Below are 19341 nucleotides of genomic sequence, written 5' to 3'. Positions count from 1 at the left end.
CAGACGAAATACTGCTAAGCATTTCGCCCGGCGTGCTAACGTCTACGTAACGGCAGACGAAATACTGCTATGTATACCGGAATGTATGTTTCTCTGGAGGCACATAGCCTATTGGCTAGAGCAGCGGACTCGCGGTCGAGAATCGCGGGTTCGAATCTCAGACCGGGCGATGTGTGTGTTTATGAGCGAAAAACTTAAACTCCACGCGGCTCTGGCAGAAGATAATTGCGAACTTCTGCAGACTCTTTCGCTACATCTTTCTCTCACTCTTTCCTCCTGCATCATGCAGCTCACCTGCGATGGACCGGCGTCCCGCCCAGGTGGGGAAGCTATACACCAAGGAAACCGGGAAACCGGCCCTTATGAACCAGGCATGGCTTGAGAAGGAACAAACAATGTATGTTTCTGAGTTCAGCAATTTTCTTTTGAATATAATCGTAATTTACACTCTGAAAGGTATTCGTATAAATTTTCATAAAAAGAAATACCTTTTTTTTCTGAAAGATGTAAGAAAACAAAGCTGATTCATGTTTCTGTGGAGGCACATGGCCTAGTGGCTACAGCAGCGGACTCGCGGTCGAGAATCGCGGATTCGAATCTCAGACCGGGCGATGCGTGTGTTTATAATCGAAAAACTTAAGTTGACTCATGTGAATTTTCCGTAACTCTTCACCCCCAACCCTCGGAAAAAGTTTTTTTTTTCGTGTTTTTTTTTTTAACCTCAAATTCCGATATAATCGGAATGTAAACAATGTAAAGCGTATTTGTAGAAAATTTCATTGAAAAATATCTGTTTTACTGAAAGTTATGAGGAAACAAAGTCGGCGGAGTAACACTTATGTAGACATACCAAAATAATTAACACTGGGGTCGATTTCTTCAGCAACACCCTTATGTACCGTAAGTGGCTTGTTTACATTTCTGACGATGACAGAAACCCTTTTCTCCCACCCCTAACCCTAACCCTAACCCCTCCCCCATATATATAAAAAAAACACTTTCTTGAAATGTATCCGGTACATTATCGTAATACCTTACGCCCACAGAGGGACTTGAACCCGCGACCCTCAGATTACTTCTGGTACCTATACCGAAGTTACGCAACAAATACAGTCTCTCGTTTCAGAAACAGAGACAATGCACGTACACTTTAAGAAAAAATTTAAAAAACAGAAAAACATATCTATCTACTCGGTGTAAAACTCGAGACGATACTAAAACTAACAAATAAACAAACTAATTCAAGAAAATGAAAAAAAAAAAAATCATGCGCCCGCAGAGGGACTCGAACCCGCGACCCTCAGATTGCCTCTAAGGTTAACATAAAAGTCTGATGCTCTACCGACTGAGCTATGCGGGCGGGATGCTTCTAGGTCAATATATTGAGTATAAAGCGAGAGCTGAAAGTCTAGATTGTGTTTCACATGTGTTGTAAGTGAGACAGCTGATTACTTCAGGCTAGTTTATGACAGCAGTATTTTATACACGATATAACGTTCGTTTTTTATTTAGATACGACGTGTAATAATTTTTTAGGAAGATGAATACTTTCTTTTTTTATTCCTGTTAATTAATACTTTAAAGTATAGATTTCAATAAAGTAAAATTTAGTGAAATTGTTGCTGTGAGTGCACGAAAGACGTGGGTTGACGAGCGTGGGAAACTCAACGTGGTGGCTTCAACTTTTAGAAATAGCAGCTAAATATCAATGAAACTATACTCTGCACTCTTAAAAACAACACATAAGATAGAAGATGATGATAGCTGGAGTATACCTATTTCTTTACTACCCACAAGGGGCTAAACACAGAGAGGACAGACAAATGGATTACGTCGATTTTATTGACCCCAGTGCGTAACTAGTACTTAATTTATCGACCCCGAAACGATGAAAGGCAAAGTCGACCTACCATTCATGAAAATAAGACGGTATCACCGTGTTTTATTTCAATATCTCTCATCTTACACGTGTTAGATCAGGACTGTGTTTGGGACCACACAAAAGCAATAGAAGATTGATGACTCCAATTAATTAGATTAGCTTACCCAACGGTAAATGAAAAAACATGATAGTGGTGGCTACATTTCTGACACACGTGTCAAGAGGGTAACTTCTATTTTGGTCGACTGATTTAAATAAACGTTTAGCTACGTTTCACTTAAACCTCACACTTTACTATATTTCTATTAATAAATACTGCTTTTGTTTCAATTAATTCGAGAATCATGAATAATTGAATAAAAAAATATCTTCGTCATTATTAATTTGGTGTTTCAAAATATAAACCTTACATTAAATTTTGACGGAAAGTTTCGATTTAAATCGCTTAAAAACAAGACGTTTGTATCTCAGAACTATGGTCCGTTGGTATTAAAAAAAATTGCCTTTCGCCCACAGAGGGACTTGAACCCGCGACCCTCAGATTACTTCTAAGGTTTGCCTATAAAAGTCTGATGCTCTACCGACTGAGCTATGCGGGCGGGCTGAAAATAAGCTGAAATACTACATATAAAAGAACAAAACTTCAAAAACAGGTGTATTTTTTTTTTTCATGATGAGAAATTTGAAGTGATAGTAATGTCTCCCCTCGTAGTGTTGTTGAATAACCATCCGATCGCTTTATTTCTATTTATTGTATTAACTGGGTTTTTCTTTTTTTTTTTTCTAACACCGAGAAATATCCTTGACTTACCTTGTTTTCAATAATTGAAATGCAGGTTCGATCTTGATTAAAAAAAAAAGTTGCTGATAACTGACAACAGTGGTTTTTAACACTTTCTTTCCTTTTTCTTTTTTTGTAACGCCCCCTCGACTAGACTTAAGATGGATGATCATTTATCAATTTTACTCTAAAAGTGGATTGTATAAGGTTTTAACAATGAAATGGTAACAAATTAATAAAGACAGAAGTTGTAAATTTACTTTATATACTTAACAAGTTAATGGCTTCCCAGTGCCTGATGAGATCTCATTTGTATTTTAATACCCATTACTAGTTTTAACATGTATAATATAATTACTACTTTAGGTAAAAATTAGTTCGTTAACTATGTTACCTCACAGCCCCCTAAAGCCTAACGCTCCTTTCGACACGCCCAGCGCCTCCTTGGGGGCGGTACCACCCATGTTGAGGACCTCTGATTTATCATGATTTCCACTTAAATTTTGTAATTATAAATCGAAATACTACCGAAGAAAACCTGAGGATCGTGGCTGGAACGCCTTTTATTATAGATTATATCACCAGATCTAACTGCAATGAGGATTCTTATCTCGTTCAGTCACAAAGCAATTCGTTTCTTCTTTTTAATATTGAGAATAATGGTAGGATCTCACGTATGTAATGATAGAAGGTTGAAAAACTTCGACTGATTGAGTTGAAAAATACGTTACTGCAATGGTATTTCAGCATTCAGTTTCAGCCCGCCCGCATAGCTCAGTCGGTAGAGCATCAGACTTTTATAGGTCAGCCTTAGAAGTAATCTGAGGGTCGCGGGTTCAAGTCCCTCTGCGGGCGTATGGATTTTTTTTTTAATACCAACTGACCGAGATACAAAAGTCTGGTTTTATATATATATGAAAGAAAAATGTGTTCAGAATGCTGGATGGTTGTAAAAAATATATATTTATTTACATATCACATATTTCTTCAACTACTCCTGTAGTTTCTTTCATATATATTAAATCTGTACATCACCCCCAATACTTCTAACATATATATATAAAACAAAACATTTGTATCTCAGAACTATGATCAGTTGGTAAAAATAAAGTGTTTTGTTTTATATATATATATATATATATATATATATATATATATTATAAGACGTTTTTATCTCAGAACTATGGTCGGCTGGTATTTAAAAAAATTACCTTACGCCCGCAGAGGGACTTGAACCCGCGACCCTCAGATTACTTCTAAGGTTGACCTATAAAAGTCTGATGCTCTACCGACTGAGCTATGCGGGCGGGCTGAAAACTGAAATGAAATAGTACATATATATATGTGTGTGTGTATATATATGTATGTATGCATGTTGCCAATTCTGTATAAGACATTGTAGATCTTTAGCTGGGCTGAAAAGTCACATTCTATCACAGCACCAGCAACAGTTAAGCTTCGTGCAATGGCCATACTCGATAACGAGGGAGCAGCCATAATGTATGTATGTATATACATACATAATATATATATATAATATATATTATATATATATATATATATATATATATATATATTATTAGTATATAGTCGAAATATTAATTTTTAAATGTCTCAAAGAGACATGAGCGGTGGTGGAGCGATAGAGTGGTTGTATACTGTCAACTTAACGTGACAGTCCCGTATGGGAATTACACCACCGCTGTTTAGCCCTAGGAAACATCGAACGCTTCTTGTCGGCTTTGACGCATTTCCTGTGTCCTTATATTGTGTCCCCTTCACAAATATAGGGACACAGGAAATGTGTCAAAGCCAACAGGAAGCGTTCGATGCTTCCTAGGGCTAAACAGCGGCGGTGTAATTCCCATACGGGACTGTCACGTTAAGTTGACAGTATACAACCACTCTCTCTCTCTCTCTTTCTCTCTCTCTCTCTCTCTCTATATATATATATAATATATATACATACATACAATAATATATATAATAATATATATATATATATATATATATATAATATATATATATATATATCAACGACGGGCTTCTTTCAGTTTCCATCTACCAGATCCACTCACAAGCCAGCTATAGTAGAAGACATTCGTCCAAGGTGTCAGGCAGTGTCACTGAACCCGGAGCCATGTGGTTGGGAAGCAAACTTAACACCACACAGCCACACCTGTGCCTATATATGTTTTTTTTCCCCTGCCTTTCGCCCTCCAACGCGGAGTATAGGCCACTTATAATTGAATTCCATGTTGCATAATTTTTCGCTTCTGCACTTATACTCTGCTACGAATGTCCACCTTTCTCTAGTTCCTTTTGTGTTGATCTACGCCACGAGTTCTTAGGCCTACCTCTCTTTCTATATCCATTCGGATTCCACTGTAAAGCACTTTTCGCTACATTTGGTGTGTCTTTTCTTAATTGTGTTACCAATCCACTTCCACCTTTTTCTTAAATATTTGCTCCCTAATTAAAACATGCTTTGTTCTTTGCCATAACCCCATATTGCTTATGTGTTCGGGTCATCTAATTCTAAGTATACTACACAAGCATCTGTTGATGAATGATTGTATTTGCTTATTTGACTTAACTGTTGTTCGCCATGTCGCAGCCCCATACAATAACACCGCTTTTACGCTTGTGTTAAAAATTCTTATTTTGTTCTTTATTGAAATTACACTTGCGCTCCATCTTTTTTTTTTTTTAACAGGTGGAAAGCGGTCCTTGCCTTACTTATTCTCGTCTTAATATCTTCGTCGGTGCCGCCTGAAAACGTTATCTTACTACCTAAATACGTAAACTCGGCTACATCCTCTAAGTTCACTGGTTTCTAGTTTAATACGTTCGCTATTTTCTTCATTAACGCGTATAATTTTTGATTTGTCGCGGTTGACTTTCAATCCTATTTTTGCAGCTATTGCTTCTAATTTTGACGTTTTGTTTTGCATTTGACTATATGTTTGTGAAAGCGCTATATCATCTGCAAAGTCGAGATCTTCTAGGGCTTCTGCATCCATCCATTCAATGCCTGTTTGGCTTTCAATCGTAGTTTCCTTCATAATCCAATCTATGACTAGTAGAAATAAAAAGGGAGAAAGTATACAGCCCTGTCGAACTCCTGTTTTTACTTCGAATTTATCCGTAGCTCCGTTTCCATGCAAGACTCGGCATGACATTCTTTGGTAAGTTGCTCTTATTATAGATATATACTTGTCTGGTATGCCGTGGTGCTGCTTAATTTTCTATAAGTCTTCCCCATCCACACTATCAAATGCTTTTTCGAAATCAACAAAGATAACATCAAGTGGTGCATTCCACTCTGCGCTTTGCTCTAAGATGGTGCGAAGAGTGGCGATTTGATCTACACATGAACGATTCTTCCTAAATCCGGCTTGTTCTTTACGCAACAATTTGTCAACTGCCGTCCCCATCCGCTCTAAAATGATCCTGTTAAAAACTTTTCCGGGAGTCGATAATAGCATAATCCCTCTATAATTTCCGCAAACGCTTAAATCACCTTTTTTTTTTTTTTTTGCAATTTTACGATGAGTCCCTCTTTCCAATCATTAGGCATATTTTCTTCCTGCCATATCTTAGAAAATAATGGATGAAGCATTTCTACCGCTGTTTCTATAGCTGATTTCATTTCTTCAGCTGGAATGTTGTCTACACCTCCCGCTTTCCCATTCTTGAGGGATTGTATAGCCTTTCTTATTTCAAATTGGACGGTGGGTCAAGGCTGATGTTAGGATCCAAAATTTCTTGGCACAATGTTGGCTATTGTGTCTGGAGGTAGTCTATTGAACAAATCTTCAAAATTCTCCTTCCATCAATTTTTTTTTTTTGTTCTAGAATTGATCTTAGCATCCGGCCATCCTTCCCTTTTACTGCCTTTTCTACTCTTACTCTCTTCTCGGATAGTAATTTAGTTGTGTTGTACAGCTCTTTCGTGTTCTGGCGTTAAGCTGCACTTTCTGCTGTCGTTGCTAAATTTTCGAAATATTTTCGAAATATTTCGCTTCTCTTCATAATTGTTTTTTAACTTTCTTATTTTGTTTGGTTGTAATTTCCCTGACATCTATTTATCTCTACTTCTAAGTTTGCCGATAGTAATTTTCCTTTAGCTTCTTTCTTACTTCTATGGCTGTTAGTGTCTCTTGCGATATCCACTTCTTATTCTTTTTGTTTACACACCCTACGCATTCTTCTAATGATGAAATAAAAGCATCCTTAATTTTCGACCAAGTGTGTTCTATTGTGTTACATGAACACACTAATGTGTGCATGGACACATATAAGTGTGTGTGTGCGTGTATGCATGTATTTATGTATGTTTACATGTGTATAGATATATATATGTGTGTGTGTGTGTGTGTGTGTGTGTGTGTGGTGTGTGTGTGCGTGCGTACGTCTATGTATATGTGTGTATATGCAGACTCTCTGAACTAAGTTTTACTTTCTCTACGCCTATTAGAGTAACTTCCCTTTATTCAACGTTTTTTTTTTTTTCATAGCGTTTTTGTCTTAATAACTGATGAGATATCGTAGCAGGCTTCAGCTCCGACATCCGAAACTCTGAGTTTTATTATGACAACTAACTGATTGTCCTATACTATACTAGAAGTATCGCCCGGCGTTGCTCGGGTTTGTAAGGGAAATAAGTATATAAGCATTTTTAGAGAGTTATAACCAAAAAATAGCAAAAAAATGCATTAAAAATGGAAAAAAAATTATGGTATTTTTTTTTAAATCGTTGACTCCCCGTAGACATTTTTAGAGAGTTACTTCCCTTATATAATAGCGAAAAAATGCATTAAAATGGAAAAAAATGATGGTAATTTTTTTTTAAATCGTAGACTCATGCTAATACCCAGAAGGGCTCGATATGAATCACGACTATAAGATACCCGCTTTTGGTTAAACTGCACCGCAAAATGTGGGATTAGTTAGGAATCTAACTCGTAGGAGACAGACACACAACTTCACTTTTATAGATAAAGATATATGTATGCGTGTGTGTGTGTGTGTGTGTAAATTAAGAAATGGAGTCAACTGCAGGTGTTATTCAAATCATTTTTACTTCATATACCTATTTCCACGCTTTTAAACTTTATTCCCAATCATCTTTCACACTTTATTATCCCACTCTTAATTTTCTGTTAATTTCTGTCTTTCTCCTCCTTCTCTTCCTCTTTGACGTTAAATCTATTAACGGTTAAAAAACAAATCTTGCTTGTGTTCCCCTTCTTCTATTATTATTATGGATCTTTTCCTTTTGAATGGCACATGTCAACACAATTTCTAGTTAACTAAACACTTTAAAACTTCGTATACTGGTAGAATGTGTGTTAAAATAAAAAAAAAAATTTCTCTTGGCTTTCTTGAGAAAATTGTAATTCGTTTACTCTTTTTTTCTCTCTCTCTCTTTTACTTGTTTCAGTCATTTGTCTGTGGCCATGCTGGAGCACCGCCTTTAGCCGAGCAAATCGACCCCGGGACTTATTCTTTGTAAGCCCAGTACTTATTCTATCGGTCTCTTTTTTGCCGAACTGCTAAGTTACGGGGACCTAAACACACCAGCATCGGTTGTCAAGCGATGGTGGGGGGACAAACACAGACACACAAACATATATACACACACACACACACACATATATATACATATATACGACGGGCTTCTTTCAGTTTCCGTCTACCAAATCCACTCACAAGGCATTGGTCGGCCCGAGGCTATAGCAGAAGACACTTGCCCAAGATGCTACGCAGTGGGACTGAACCCGGAACCATGTGGTTGGTAAGCAAGCTACTTACCACACAGCCACTCCTGCGCCTATGTTTGTTTAACGTAGTTTAATTTTTCGAATTTTAACCAATCAGTTGCCTCTAATTGAGCTAAAATCATTTGCTGCGTCTAAAACTGAGACAACATCCTGTCACTAACCCTAACCCTAAAGTTTTTTTTTCTCAATTGTTAAATTAATTTAATTGTTACGAGTGTAAAAAAAAAAAAACGAAAGGCTAAAACGAAAGCAATGGAAAATAATTTAAACAATTATTTTCCATTGCTTTCGTTTTTTTTACACGCGTAACAATTAAATTAATTTAACAATTAAGAAAAAAAATACGAAAGGCTAAAATTTAGGGTGAGGGTTAGGGTTAGTGACAGGATGTTGTCTCAGTTTTAGATGCAGCAAATGATTTTAGCTCAATAGAGGCGATTCATTGGTTAAAATTCGAAAAATTAAACTACGTTAAACAAACAAATTACAATTTTCTCAAGAAAGCCAAGAGAAAAAAATGTTTTATTTTAACACACATTCTACCAGTATACGAAGTTTTAAAGTGTTTAGTTAACTAGAAATTGTGTTGAAATGTGCCGTTCAAAAGGAAAAGATCCATTATTATTATTCATTCACTGCCTGGAAACGAACTCGGAATCTTGGGGGTTAGTAGCCCGCGCTCTTAACCACTAAGCCATATGCTCGTGGGCCCACGAGCATATGGCGTAGAGGTTAGGAGTGCGGGCTGAAACAAGTAAAAGAATCAAGGAATGAAGGAATACCAATCCAGGGTGTTAGATCGGTGGAACTGAAATACGTCGGACTGGTTACTTTGCGATATTCGTTTCTGTTCTTCGTGTTCGAATCCCACTATGCCCTACTTGGATGGAAGGCTTACTCTATCGCCCGGTTCAACTCCACTATGTGACATCTCTGGTGTTTTTAGAAGAACCCGCCCTGCTGCAAGCATTCTGGATACGTCTCGGATTTGTGGATACTTTCCACTCTCCGAGTTGTCTCGGAGGCTCTATAACGGGTCATGGATACTACATTCCGGCGAACCTTCGGTATATGTACCGGTGTAAGTACCGGATACATTTCAAAAAAGTGTTTTTTTTATTTATTTATGGGGTGTTAGGGGTGGGAGAAAAGGGTTTCTGTTATCTTCAGAAATGTAAACAAAGTCACGTGTGTACATATACCGAAGCATCGCCTACATTCCCTCTCTCGGCTGAAATAAAAATTTTAAAAAGGCGCAGGAGTGGCTGTGTGGTAAGTAGCTTCTTTACCAACCACATGGTTCCGGGTTCATTCCCACTGCGTGGCACCTTGGGCAAGTGACATCTACTATAGCCTCGGGCCGACCAAAGCCTTGTGAGTGGATTTGGTAGACGGAAACTGAAAGAAGCCCGTCGTATATATGTATATATATATATATGTGTGTGTGTGTGTGAGTTTGTATGTCTGTGTTTGTCCTCCCAACATCGCTTGACAACCGATGCTGGTGTGTTTAGGTCCCCGTAACTTAGGGGTTCGGCAAAGAGACCGATAGAATAAGTACTGGGCTTACAAAGAATAAGTCCCGGGGTCGATTTGCTCGACTAAAGGCGGTGCTCCAGCATGGCCGCAGTCAAATGACTGAAACAAGTAAAAGATTAAAAGAAAGATTAGAAGCTTTCAGTTTTGCAAAAGCCAATTTTACCAGGGAACTTGAAATGCTGGGCACCGCACCGCTAATAATCCATCAGTGGTAGATGGTAACATTGTTTCTAGGTTGTCAATACAGCTTCCTGTTATTGTTGTTGTTATGGTTATCGTATGATACTACTTCCTGTAATCATATGACAAACGGGCTTTATGTTGTCATCAAGCTCTAAAGCACTTAAACGTCAACAGTTATTCCTAATTAACTTTATTAATCTTACCTGATCCACCCAATCTCTCAGCAACACCATAGAACACTGTATTTATTGTAATGTCTATCTGACTGTGAAACACTCAACAATGAAGAAAAAAACCTTATGCTACAACATCAAACAGATCGATACTCACAATAAAGAATCGGCTGGTTAATCGATAGCTGAAGTATTTAAATACACTTCAACGGATGCTGGTAACTTATTCACTATTTACTATATAAACTTATACGTTATTTATTTAATGCATAATGCGTTTATTTAATGCATTCTGGATTGAAAAATATTTATCCGTTTCATATAATTTCGGATCTTTACGGTTTGAACGGCAGTTTCTAACATAATTTCTAGGTAACTAAAAAATTTTAAACTTCGTATACTGGTGTTTATAAAACATCTTTTTCTCTTGGCATTATTGAGAAAATTCTATAGCTTGTAAGATATTTGTTGGTTTTTTTTCCTTCAATTTCTGCAATTTCAACCAATCACTGACGTCTATCGAGGTAAAAAAAAAACATTCTGTGCCGTATGAATATGTCCCTCGTTTAAGAAACAGATTGGGTTTATTTACATTTGTGAAGAAAAAAAGATACCCTTCCCCCCACCCCTAACCCTAACCCTAAAATAGATTGAAATGCAATAGATCGATTCTAGGGTCATAATTATGGGTGACAATTTCATATGACACCGCTAGAAAAAACTGCCGGTCAAACCGAAAAGATCCATAATTTCAAATTTAAGCAATGTTGTTTATTGATGACATTATGACTAATGTTTATAACTCCGTAGGTTCGGTTTGTGAAGAGAAAATTAATTATCAGTATGTGTTTCTTACTGTAGTTCCTTCCAGTTCGACACTTTGACCACAGGATATATAGGGAAAAACGAGGTGCCCTTTCGGAATATCTAACCTGTCAATTTCTACGGTGTTAAAACATTTTCTTGATTGAAAAACGAACGGCAGAGAAATTCGTTAATATAGATTATTGTTCATGAAACACCTTAACTTGTTCCCTTTAAATCACTATCATTAGCACCATAAGGAATAAAGTTATGTGGTATTATTTAATATATCTACATAAGTATATATATATATATATATCTACATATATATATTTATCAAAATAAAAACATGATGCAAAGGATTTAATGGTACATATGTTTCTGGCTTTTATTAGATGGTTTATATCAATGCATAATTGGGCTATTGACATACAAATTACATCAATTATGCATTGATATAAACCGTCTAATAAAAGCCAGAAACATATGTACCGCTAAATCCTTTGCATCATGTTTTTATTTTGATAAATATACTCTATCACCTACACCACTAAATGGCATATACAGGTGCTTACAATTATCAAGTATTCAACCTGAATTTTTTGTACATATATGTATAAGTATATATATATAGGCATAATTAAATCTCAGAATGAGATTGAAACAGTAATCACTTGATAATGTAAAGTATAGAAGCCATCTTATCATGGCTAACTACATTGGGGAGGGGGTTGTTACTGTAGCTTTATAGCCCCGGAGTTATAAACATTAGTGGAAGATCTCTTGGGGCTATAAAGCTACAGTAACAACCCCCTCCCCAATGTAGTTAGCCATGATAAGATGGCTTCTATACTTTACATTATATATATATATATCTACATATATATATACATATGTATAAGTATATATATATATATGTATAAGTATATATTTACTTTATATTAAAATTTTTTATGTATTGATTAAGTCTTTCTTTGTTTGTTTTGCAAAATAGTGGTTTTGTCTCGAATAAATATTGTATAAGTATATATATATATATATATATATTATATATATATATATATATATATATGATATCTGTTATCTGTCTTACACCATTATTTTTTTCCTTGCTTTTCAGATCTGTTTGTTCCTTTACAACTTGTACCAGAAGAATGCCGATTCCAACAAAAAATCTGCCACCAGTCATTTATAGATGTTCTGTGTGTTTTATCTCACATAATATCTAATTAAGCATATTCACATTCATTAATGTAGAAACAGAAATCTTTGGAGAGGATCATGTCAACAACAAGCATATTAGTTGTAAGCAGAAAATATGTCTACACTGCATATTATCTGCTCATGTAAACGGAATCCCATGATAGCCAAAATGAGAAATTGAATCATGCTACAAACATCTTTTGACTTAAAAAGAATTCCTTAACCCTTTAGTGTTTAAACTGGCCAAATCCAGCCCAATATATTCTACATGTTTTATATTCAAACTGGCCATATCTAGCCTCTCACACCTAACCTACAGTGACATTCTAAAAATAAACAATCACATCATTGAAACCTCAAAGCTATAAGATAATGCATGATTAATTCAAAACAATTTGAGTGAAAAAGTATTACATTTAACAGAGTAATCTGAACATTAAAGGGTTAAAAATTAATATGGGGGACACTTCTGACACAGCTATATATACTAATATAGATTCAGTTACACGGACATACGAGATTCAGAAATCTTTAGGTAAGGAAGCATTTACTAAACAAAGATCATTGCACAAAAATATTATTGAATATCGGTGTGAGATTTGTAGGAAAATATTCTCTTCAAAACATGAAGTTTTAACACACAAAGATACACACAAGAAGAAGAAGAAGAAGAGGAAAATATTTCATTGTGAAATATGCAGGAAAAATTTCATTAATAACAGTAATTTAACAGCACATAGAAGAGTCCATACTGGAGAAAAACCGTTTCGTTGTGAGATCTGTGGGAAAGGATTTTGTGATAATTCTAGTCTTGTCGTTCACAACAGAATCCATACTGGAGAGAAACCTTATCCCTGTGAAATTTGTGAGAGATCTTTTATCTCTAACAGTAAGTTAACGACGCATAGGCGAATCCATACTGGGGAGAAACCTTATCGCTGTGATGTGTGCGGGAAGGCCTTTGCGATAAACAGTGTCTTGACAACACATAGAAGAGTTCACACAGGGGAGAAACCATTTCGTTGTGAGATATGTGGTAAATCTTTCTCTGCTAATTCTCATCTTGTAGTACATAGACGTTGTCACACCGGAGAAAGGCCATATCACTGTGAAATTTGCGAGAAAGCATTCGTTTCTAACATTAATTTGGCAACACATACCAAAAGAGTTCACACTGGGGAAAAACCCTATCATTGTGAGATATGTGGGAAGTGTTTTGTCAGTAATAGCGATTTGAAAAGGCACAGAAGGGTACATACGGGGGAGAAACCATACCCTTGTGAAATCTGTGGCAAGACTTTTTCTCTTAATTCTCATCTTGTTATCCATGTTCGTAGCCACACGGGAGAGAAACCATTCCAATGTGAAATCTGTGGCAAAGCTTTCTCTTTAAATTCGAATCTTGTTATTCACATACGTAGTCACACTGGAGAGAGACCCTATCGCTGTGAGATCTGTGGCAAAGCATTCGGTCAGAATTCCTCCCTTATAGTACATAAACAAATACACACATGAACAAAACTTTTCAAACTCCACCCGTCTAACACCCGTGGACATATTTACAAAGTCAGAAAACAGCACAGCTCCCATGACTTTTGGAAACATTTTTTCACGCTAAGAGTTGCTGAAGCATGGAACAAACTGCCAGCATCAGTTGTTAGTTGTCGGAGCACTGCATCCTTCAAAACTTCCATGCTTCCTGAGATTGTTAGCCAGTAAGGCATATTCTGAATGCCTTACTTCCCTGGGCATGGACACATTGAAACTCCGACGTCTGGCAGTTGACTTGGCAGACACCCATAAAATTATTAACCATCTTACAAACAATAACTCTGAGCACCTTTTCAAACTCCACCCATGGACATATTTCCAAAGTCAGAAAACAGCACAGCTCCCATGACTTTAGGAAACATTTTTTACACTGAGAGTTGCTGAAACATGGAACAAACTGCCGGCATCAGTTGTTAGTTGTCGGAGCACTGCATCCTTCAAAGCTTCCATGCTTTCTGAGATTTGCCAACACTACACCTGATTTTCCTCCCCTCCATACACACACAAGCATGTATCTGACTCATACACTGTTCACTTTCCAGACATTTGTACATTACTGCATATACTTTATACACACATTCTGACAAGTTGTGGTGCACCTGAGCACTGTATACAATAATTTCATTATTAACATTATTATTATTATTATTAAAACATTACCATTATGGGATGGATATGGGTCTTGGAATTATAAAGCTGCAAACTTAGATACACTTAGAAGGCACATGGGTTAGTGGTTAGGTTGTTTGGCTCTTGAGTTTGATATGTGGCAGCACATCGTGTCTTTGAGGAAGACCCTTTATTTCATGGTGCTCCAATCCATTCAGCTGGCAAAAATGAATTGTGCCTGTGATTCAAAGGGCCAGTCTTGTCACATTCGGTGTCATGCTGAACCACCCTGAGAATTATGTTATGGGTACACGTGTCTGTGGAGTGCTCACTCACTTGCATTTTAATTTCACAAGCAGGCTGTTCTACTGATTGGATCAATCTTTGTCGATATGACCGATGGAGTGCCACTAGTTAGATACACTGAAGAAAATCTCTGTTCTGTGAAACATATGACAAATCTTATGTGAACAATAGTAATTTAAATATCATGTGATCACGTGACCGGCCAGACCATCAGATGTTGTTACACATCGCTGGTCACAATGCGTTCACATTGTTTTAGCTTTCGAATGACGCCCCCCCCCTACTGGCTAAGCGAGCAGGCCAACAGAAGAAAGAGTGAAAGAAAGAGTACAGCAGGGATCACCACCCCCTGCCGGAGCCTCGTGGAGCTTTTAAGGTGTTTTCGCTCAATAAACACTCACAACGCCCGGTCTGGGAATCGAAACCGCGAGTCCGCTGCCCTAACCACTGGGCCATTGCGCCTCCACAATTTAAATATAAACAAATGAATACACACTGGAGGAAAAGTACATCACTTCGTTTTGGAAAATCATTTATTACTAACAGTCTCTTGAAAAGACAGCAAGCAAACACGGGAGGGAAATTTCTTAATTCGTTAGCATTTAAACCAGTCATATATGATTCAAATATTATATTTGTTTTATGTTCAAACTAGCCATATTCAGTCTCTCACACCTACCCTACAATGATATACTAAAAAAGTAAACAAGCACATCATTGAAATCTCAACACAAGAAGATAATGCTTGAGCAGTTCAAAACAGTTTGGAAGGATTAAATGTGAACACCTGTAAGAATTAACACTTCCTTCTCCAAGCCTAGATTCGAAACCGAATCCAAGAATTCTCGGTCGTCCAAACCACGACGATCAACAGGTGCGAAAAAAGGTTTTCTTTGTCTTGTCAAAAATTGAGTGATCATCTCCCTTTGACCTGCGACAGGGGCTGACCTATTTAGGTACAAACTCTGTTGCAGTATGTCTGTCTTTCTAGCTTCCACGTTTTATTATAAATACAGTGGTGAAACAGAAAGGCAGGCAGGCAGGCAGACGAGAAAAGATCTACGATACGACCCAAGGTTTTGGCAGACCGCAGACACCGAGAGAAATGTTCGAAGTGCCATGATAGACTACTCTCAAATGAACCACGCACACACAAACATATTCATTCCTGATATTACACCCACAAATGTACTCTGTATTTCTAGCAACTCATAGCAGTTGCCAACATTTTGTATGTAGTGTAATTATAACGAATCAAACCCTGTAAATAAATTGTTTTCAATTATGGATCGGTTTACATATTTGTTTACATATACGCTTAACCACTACACACCTGAGAATTTCATCTCTTTCAAATCTTAACTTATAGTCCACCAATAAGTATTCATTGATAGGCATTATTATCATGGTGAAATATGTCAGAAATTATTCTCTATGAATTCTTATCTTATAGTTTACATATTGAGCTCCTTCTTGAAAGAAATCCATTGTCTAAAATATCTGGGAAATCCTTACATGTTAACTATTAAAAACTTCATCATTTGAAGTCCATGTTCCATGCTGGCATAGGTTGGACTTGTAGCTGATATCAATACAGAACTTGTAATTGATAAATCAATACACACTAGAGGAATTGGAATGATACCAGTGTGAAATATTTAGGGAATTATTCTGTGTGAACTAAATCTCCACTTGTAATCTACAGCAGAACACAGACTGGAAAAGATTTATCAGATTTGAAAACGCCGAGCAAACCAGAGGAGAAAATAATGTGAAATATGTTGGAGATCACTCCCTGAGTGTCAGTGAACAGGTCACAGTTAGCATAGCGAAAATGTCGGTGTAATTCTGCTTTAAGCATGCCATAGAACCCCTCATAACTTTTTTTTATTTTTAGGAATTTTCAGAAAACTTTTTGGAATTTGTGTTCTACACATAGGAATTCATATGATTATGCAAAAACCCCAAAAAAATTTTTTGGGTGCATGAGTTAAGGGCTATTTAGCTGTTATTTTTAGCACATCTCATGATCACCTCATACCTTCTTTCTTTCTTTGTCTGTTTGATGTCATCATCAGCATCATCATCATTTAGCATCCGCTTTCCATGCTGGCATGGGTTGGACAGTGCAACTGGGGTCTGGGAAGCCAGAAGGCTGCACCAGGCCCAGTCTGATCTGGCAATGTTTCTACGGCTGGATGCCTTTCCTAACGCCAACCACTCCACGAGTGTAGTGGGTACTTTTTACGTGCCACCGGCACAGGTGCCAGACAAGGCTGACAAATGGCCACGATCGGATGGTGCTTTTTACGTGCCACCGGCACAGGCTTTTCAATATCTTTTTCTCTATAACCACATTTAATGGTCTATTCTTGAGATTTAAGCTAAAATTTTTGGACTGTCTGTATTTTTAACTGTTTTAAAAAGAAAAAAGTTGAAAAAGTTTGAAGAAAAATATTTTGAACAATCAAACAAATTTTTTCTTTCATGGTCATGTGAATTCCTGTGTCAAATACTAATTCACAAAAGTTTTCCAAAAATTCCGAAAAAATTTTTTAAATTTACGAGGAGTTATATGGGGTGCTTAACCCCTTACCCAACAATTATTTTGAAAATAAATGTATTTTTTCAGACATATTTTTTAATTGTTTTATTTTACTATGATTTTGGCGAGTCTATCTTTTGACGAGTTAACTCGCCAGAGATAGAAAAAAACGATTTCGGTCAAAACGCATATATTCGTTTCTGCCGGGTAAGGGGTTAAAGCAGAATTCTGCCAAAATTTTGACACCATATGAGTAAATGAAGTTAACCAAAATGTATCTTCTATACTACAATCTCAGTCTCAGATCAAAGCACTTGACAGATGAATACAATTCCAACACTCCTTAAATCTCTGTCTTGTTATTCACAAATACACACTGTCATTTGTTTCATTCAGAAACAATTTAATTAACCACGACTGGGAAAAACACAGGTGTAAAATCCAATTGATGTGAAATTTTCAGAAAATGATTTCCATTTAAAACCCATGTTGTTAAATATATACATACAGAAATTATTTTGGGGTGATTTGTTGAAGACATCTTTATATATAAAAGAGAAGTTGTGTGTCTGTCTCCTACAATTTAGATTCCTAACTACTCCCACATTTTGCGGTGCAGTTTAACCAAAACCGGGTATCTTATAGTCGTGATTCATATCGAGCCCTTCTGGGTATTAGCGTGTGTCTACGATTTAAAAAAAAATTACCATCATTTTTTTCCATTTTAATGCATTTCTTTCGCTATTATATAAGGGAAGTAACTCTCTAAAAATGTCTACAATGAGTCAACGATTTAAAAAAAAATTTACCATCATTTTTTTCCCATTTTTAATGCATTCTTTTGCTATTTTTTGGCTATAACTCTCTAAAAATGCTTATATAGTTATTTCCCTTACAAACCCGAGCAACGCCGGGCGATACTGCTAGAACTCTATAAATAAAAATTGAAAGAACTAATTGTTCAGAGATCTGTGTAAAATTTTGTTCTGAAACAAAAGTTTTGTTACATTTTTTTTTTTGTATATTTATTTTATTTTCAGTTCAATATTAATTGCAATGAGATTAATTCTTCAACCTGTCCTTCTCGTTTCTTCAGTACTGAGATTCGCCAACACTACACCTGATTTTCTTCCCTCCATACACATGCAAGCTTGTATCTGACTCATACACTGTTCACTTTCCAGACATTTGTACATTACTGCATATGCTTTATATGCACTTTTGACAAGTTGTGGTGCACCTGAGCACTGTATACAATAATTTTATTATTATTATTATTATTATTATAATACATGTCTAGAAATGGATTTATTGCTCAGTCCGGAATTGGCATCAGATGTTGGTTGTTTAGCCCTTTAGCATTCAAACTGGCTATATTCAGCCTAAGTATTCTACCATCATCATCATCATCATTTACCGTCCGCTTTCCATGCTAGCATGGGTTGGACGGTTCAACTGGGGTCTGGGAAGCCAGAAGGCTGCACCAGGCCCAGTCTGATCTGGCAATGTTTCTACGGCTGGATGCCCTTCCTAACGCCAACCACTCCGTGAGTGTAGTGGGTGCATTTTACGTTCCACTGGCACAGGTGCCAGACAGGGCTAGCAAACGGCCATGGTCGGATGGTGCTGGACCCGTTGGGGCAGCGCTGGCAACAGCCACGTTCGGATGGTTCTCTTACGTGCCACCGGTACTGGTATCACAACTACAATTTCCATTGATGTTGATCGATTTCGATTTTGATCTTCACTTGCCTCAACAGGTCTTCGCAAATAGAGTTTTATGTCCCAGGAAGGAAAAGTATGTATAAGTGGACTGGCTACATCCCAGGTAGAGGCCATGGTTTATGGTCTCACTTGTCCTGCCGGGTTTTCTCACACGCAGCATACTTCCATAGGTCTCGGTCACTAGTCATTTCTGTTTAAACTGACCAGATTTGGTTTCTCATACATAACCTACAATGTCATTTTAAAAACAAGCA

At 36.9% G+C, this 19341-nt stretch overlaps 1 protein-coding gene, 2 long non-coding RNA genes and 4 other non-coding genes across 8 annotated transcripts in view; 3 read left to right on the top strand and 4 right to left on the bottom strand.

The window, feature by feature from the left end:
• Positions 1-1270: 1270 nt before the first annotated feature.
• Positions 1271-1360, bottom strand: Trnak-uuu. The gene is given in 2 exon segments: positions 1271-1306; positions 1324-1360. It is a non-coding gene; the product is annotated as a tRNA-Lys (tRNA).
• A 1029-nt stretch (positions 1361-2389) lies between these two features.
• Positions 2390-2481, bottom strand: Trnak-uuu. Its single transcript is given in 2 exon segments — positions 2390-2425; positions 2445-2481. It is a non-coding gene; the product is annotated as a tRNA-Lys (tRNA).
• A 945-nt stretch (positions 2482-3426) lies between these two features.
• On the top strand, positions 3427-3518 carry Trnak-uuu. Its single transcript is given in 2 exon segments — positions 3427-3463; positions 3483-3518. It is a non-coding gene; the product is annotated as a tRNA-Lys (tRNA).
• Positions 3519-3878: 360 nt separating this feature from the next.
• On the bottom strand, positions 3879-3970 carry Trnak-uuu. The gene is given in 2 exon segments: positions 3879-3914; positions 3934-3970. It is a non-coding gene; the product is annotated as a tRNA-Lys (tRNA).
• Positions 3971-9279: 5309 nt separating this feature from the next.
• Positions 9280-19341, top strand: part of LOC118765046 — an 18223-nt gene continuing 8161 nt past the window's right edge. Inside the window, exon 1 of the long non-coding RNA XR_005000888.1 lies at positions 9280-9292. This is a non-coding gene — a long non-coding RNA (uncharacterized LOC118765046). The remainder of the gene's footprint in view (positions 9293-19341) is intronic.
• LOC115216582 (zinc finger protein 239-like) lies at positions 10223-14621 on the top strand. Of its 2 annotated transcripts, XM_036506340.1 has the most exons (5): positions 10223-10562; positions 12269-12570; positions 12796-13191; positions 13360-13868; positions 14553-14621. In XM_036506340.1, exons 3-4 carry the CDS (start codon positions 12808-12810, stop codon positions 13864-13866), a joined length of 891 nt encoding a protein of 296 aa, XP_036362233.1. In that variant the 5' UTR covers positions 10223-10562; positions 12269-12570; positions 12796-12807; the 3' UTR covers positions 13867-13868; positions 14553-14621. The 2 variants fall into 2 exon arrangements, with proteins under 2 accessions (XP_036362233.1, XP_036362232.1); XM_036506339.1 differs by having other exon boundaries at positions 10233-10562; positions 12796-13868.
• Positions 15476-19341, bottom strand: part of LOC118765045 — a 25416-nt gene continuing 21550 nt past the window's right edge. Inside the window, exons 2-3 of the long non-coding RNA XR_005000887.1 lie at positions 16151-16317; positions 15476-15604 (exon numbers count right to left, since the gene is read on the bottom strand). This is a non-coding gene — a long non-coding RNA (uncharacterized LOC118765045). The remainder of the gene's footprint in view (positions 15605-16150; positions 16318-19341) is intronic.

Source organism: Octopus sinensis, linkage group LG10 (genome assembly GCF_006345805.1).
Source record: "Octopus sinensis linkage group LG10, ASM634580v1, whole genome shotgun sequence".
Classification (NCBI taxonomy): Eukaryota; Metazoa; Mollusca; class Cephalopoda; order Octopoda; family Octopodidae; genus Octopus; species Octopus sinensis.
Note: the sequence above shows the minus strand (reverse complement) of the source record. Positions and strands in the feature narration are given on the sequence as shown.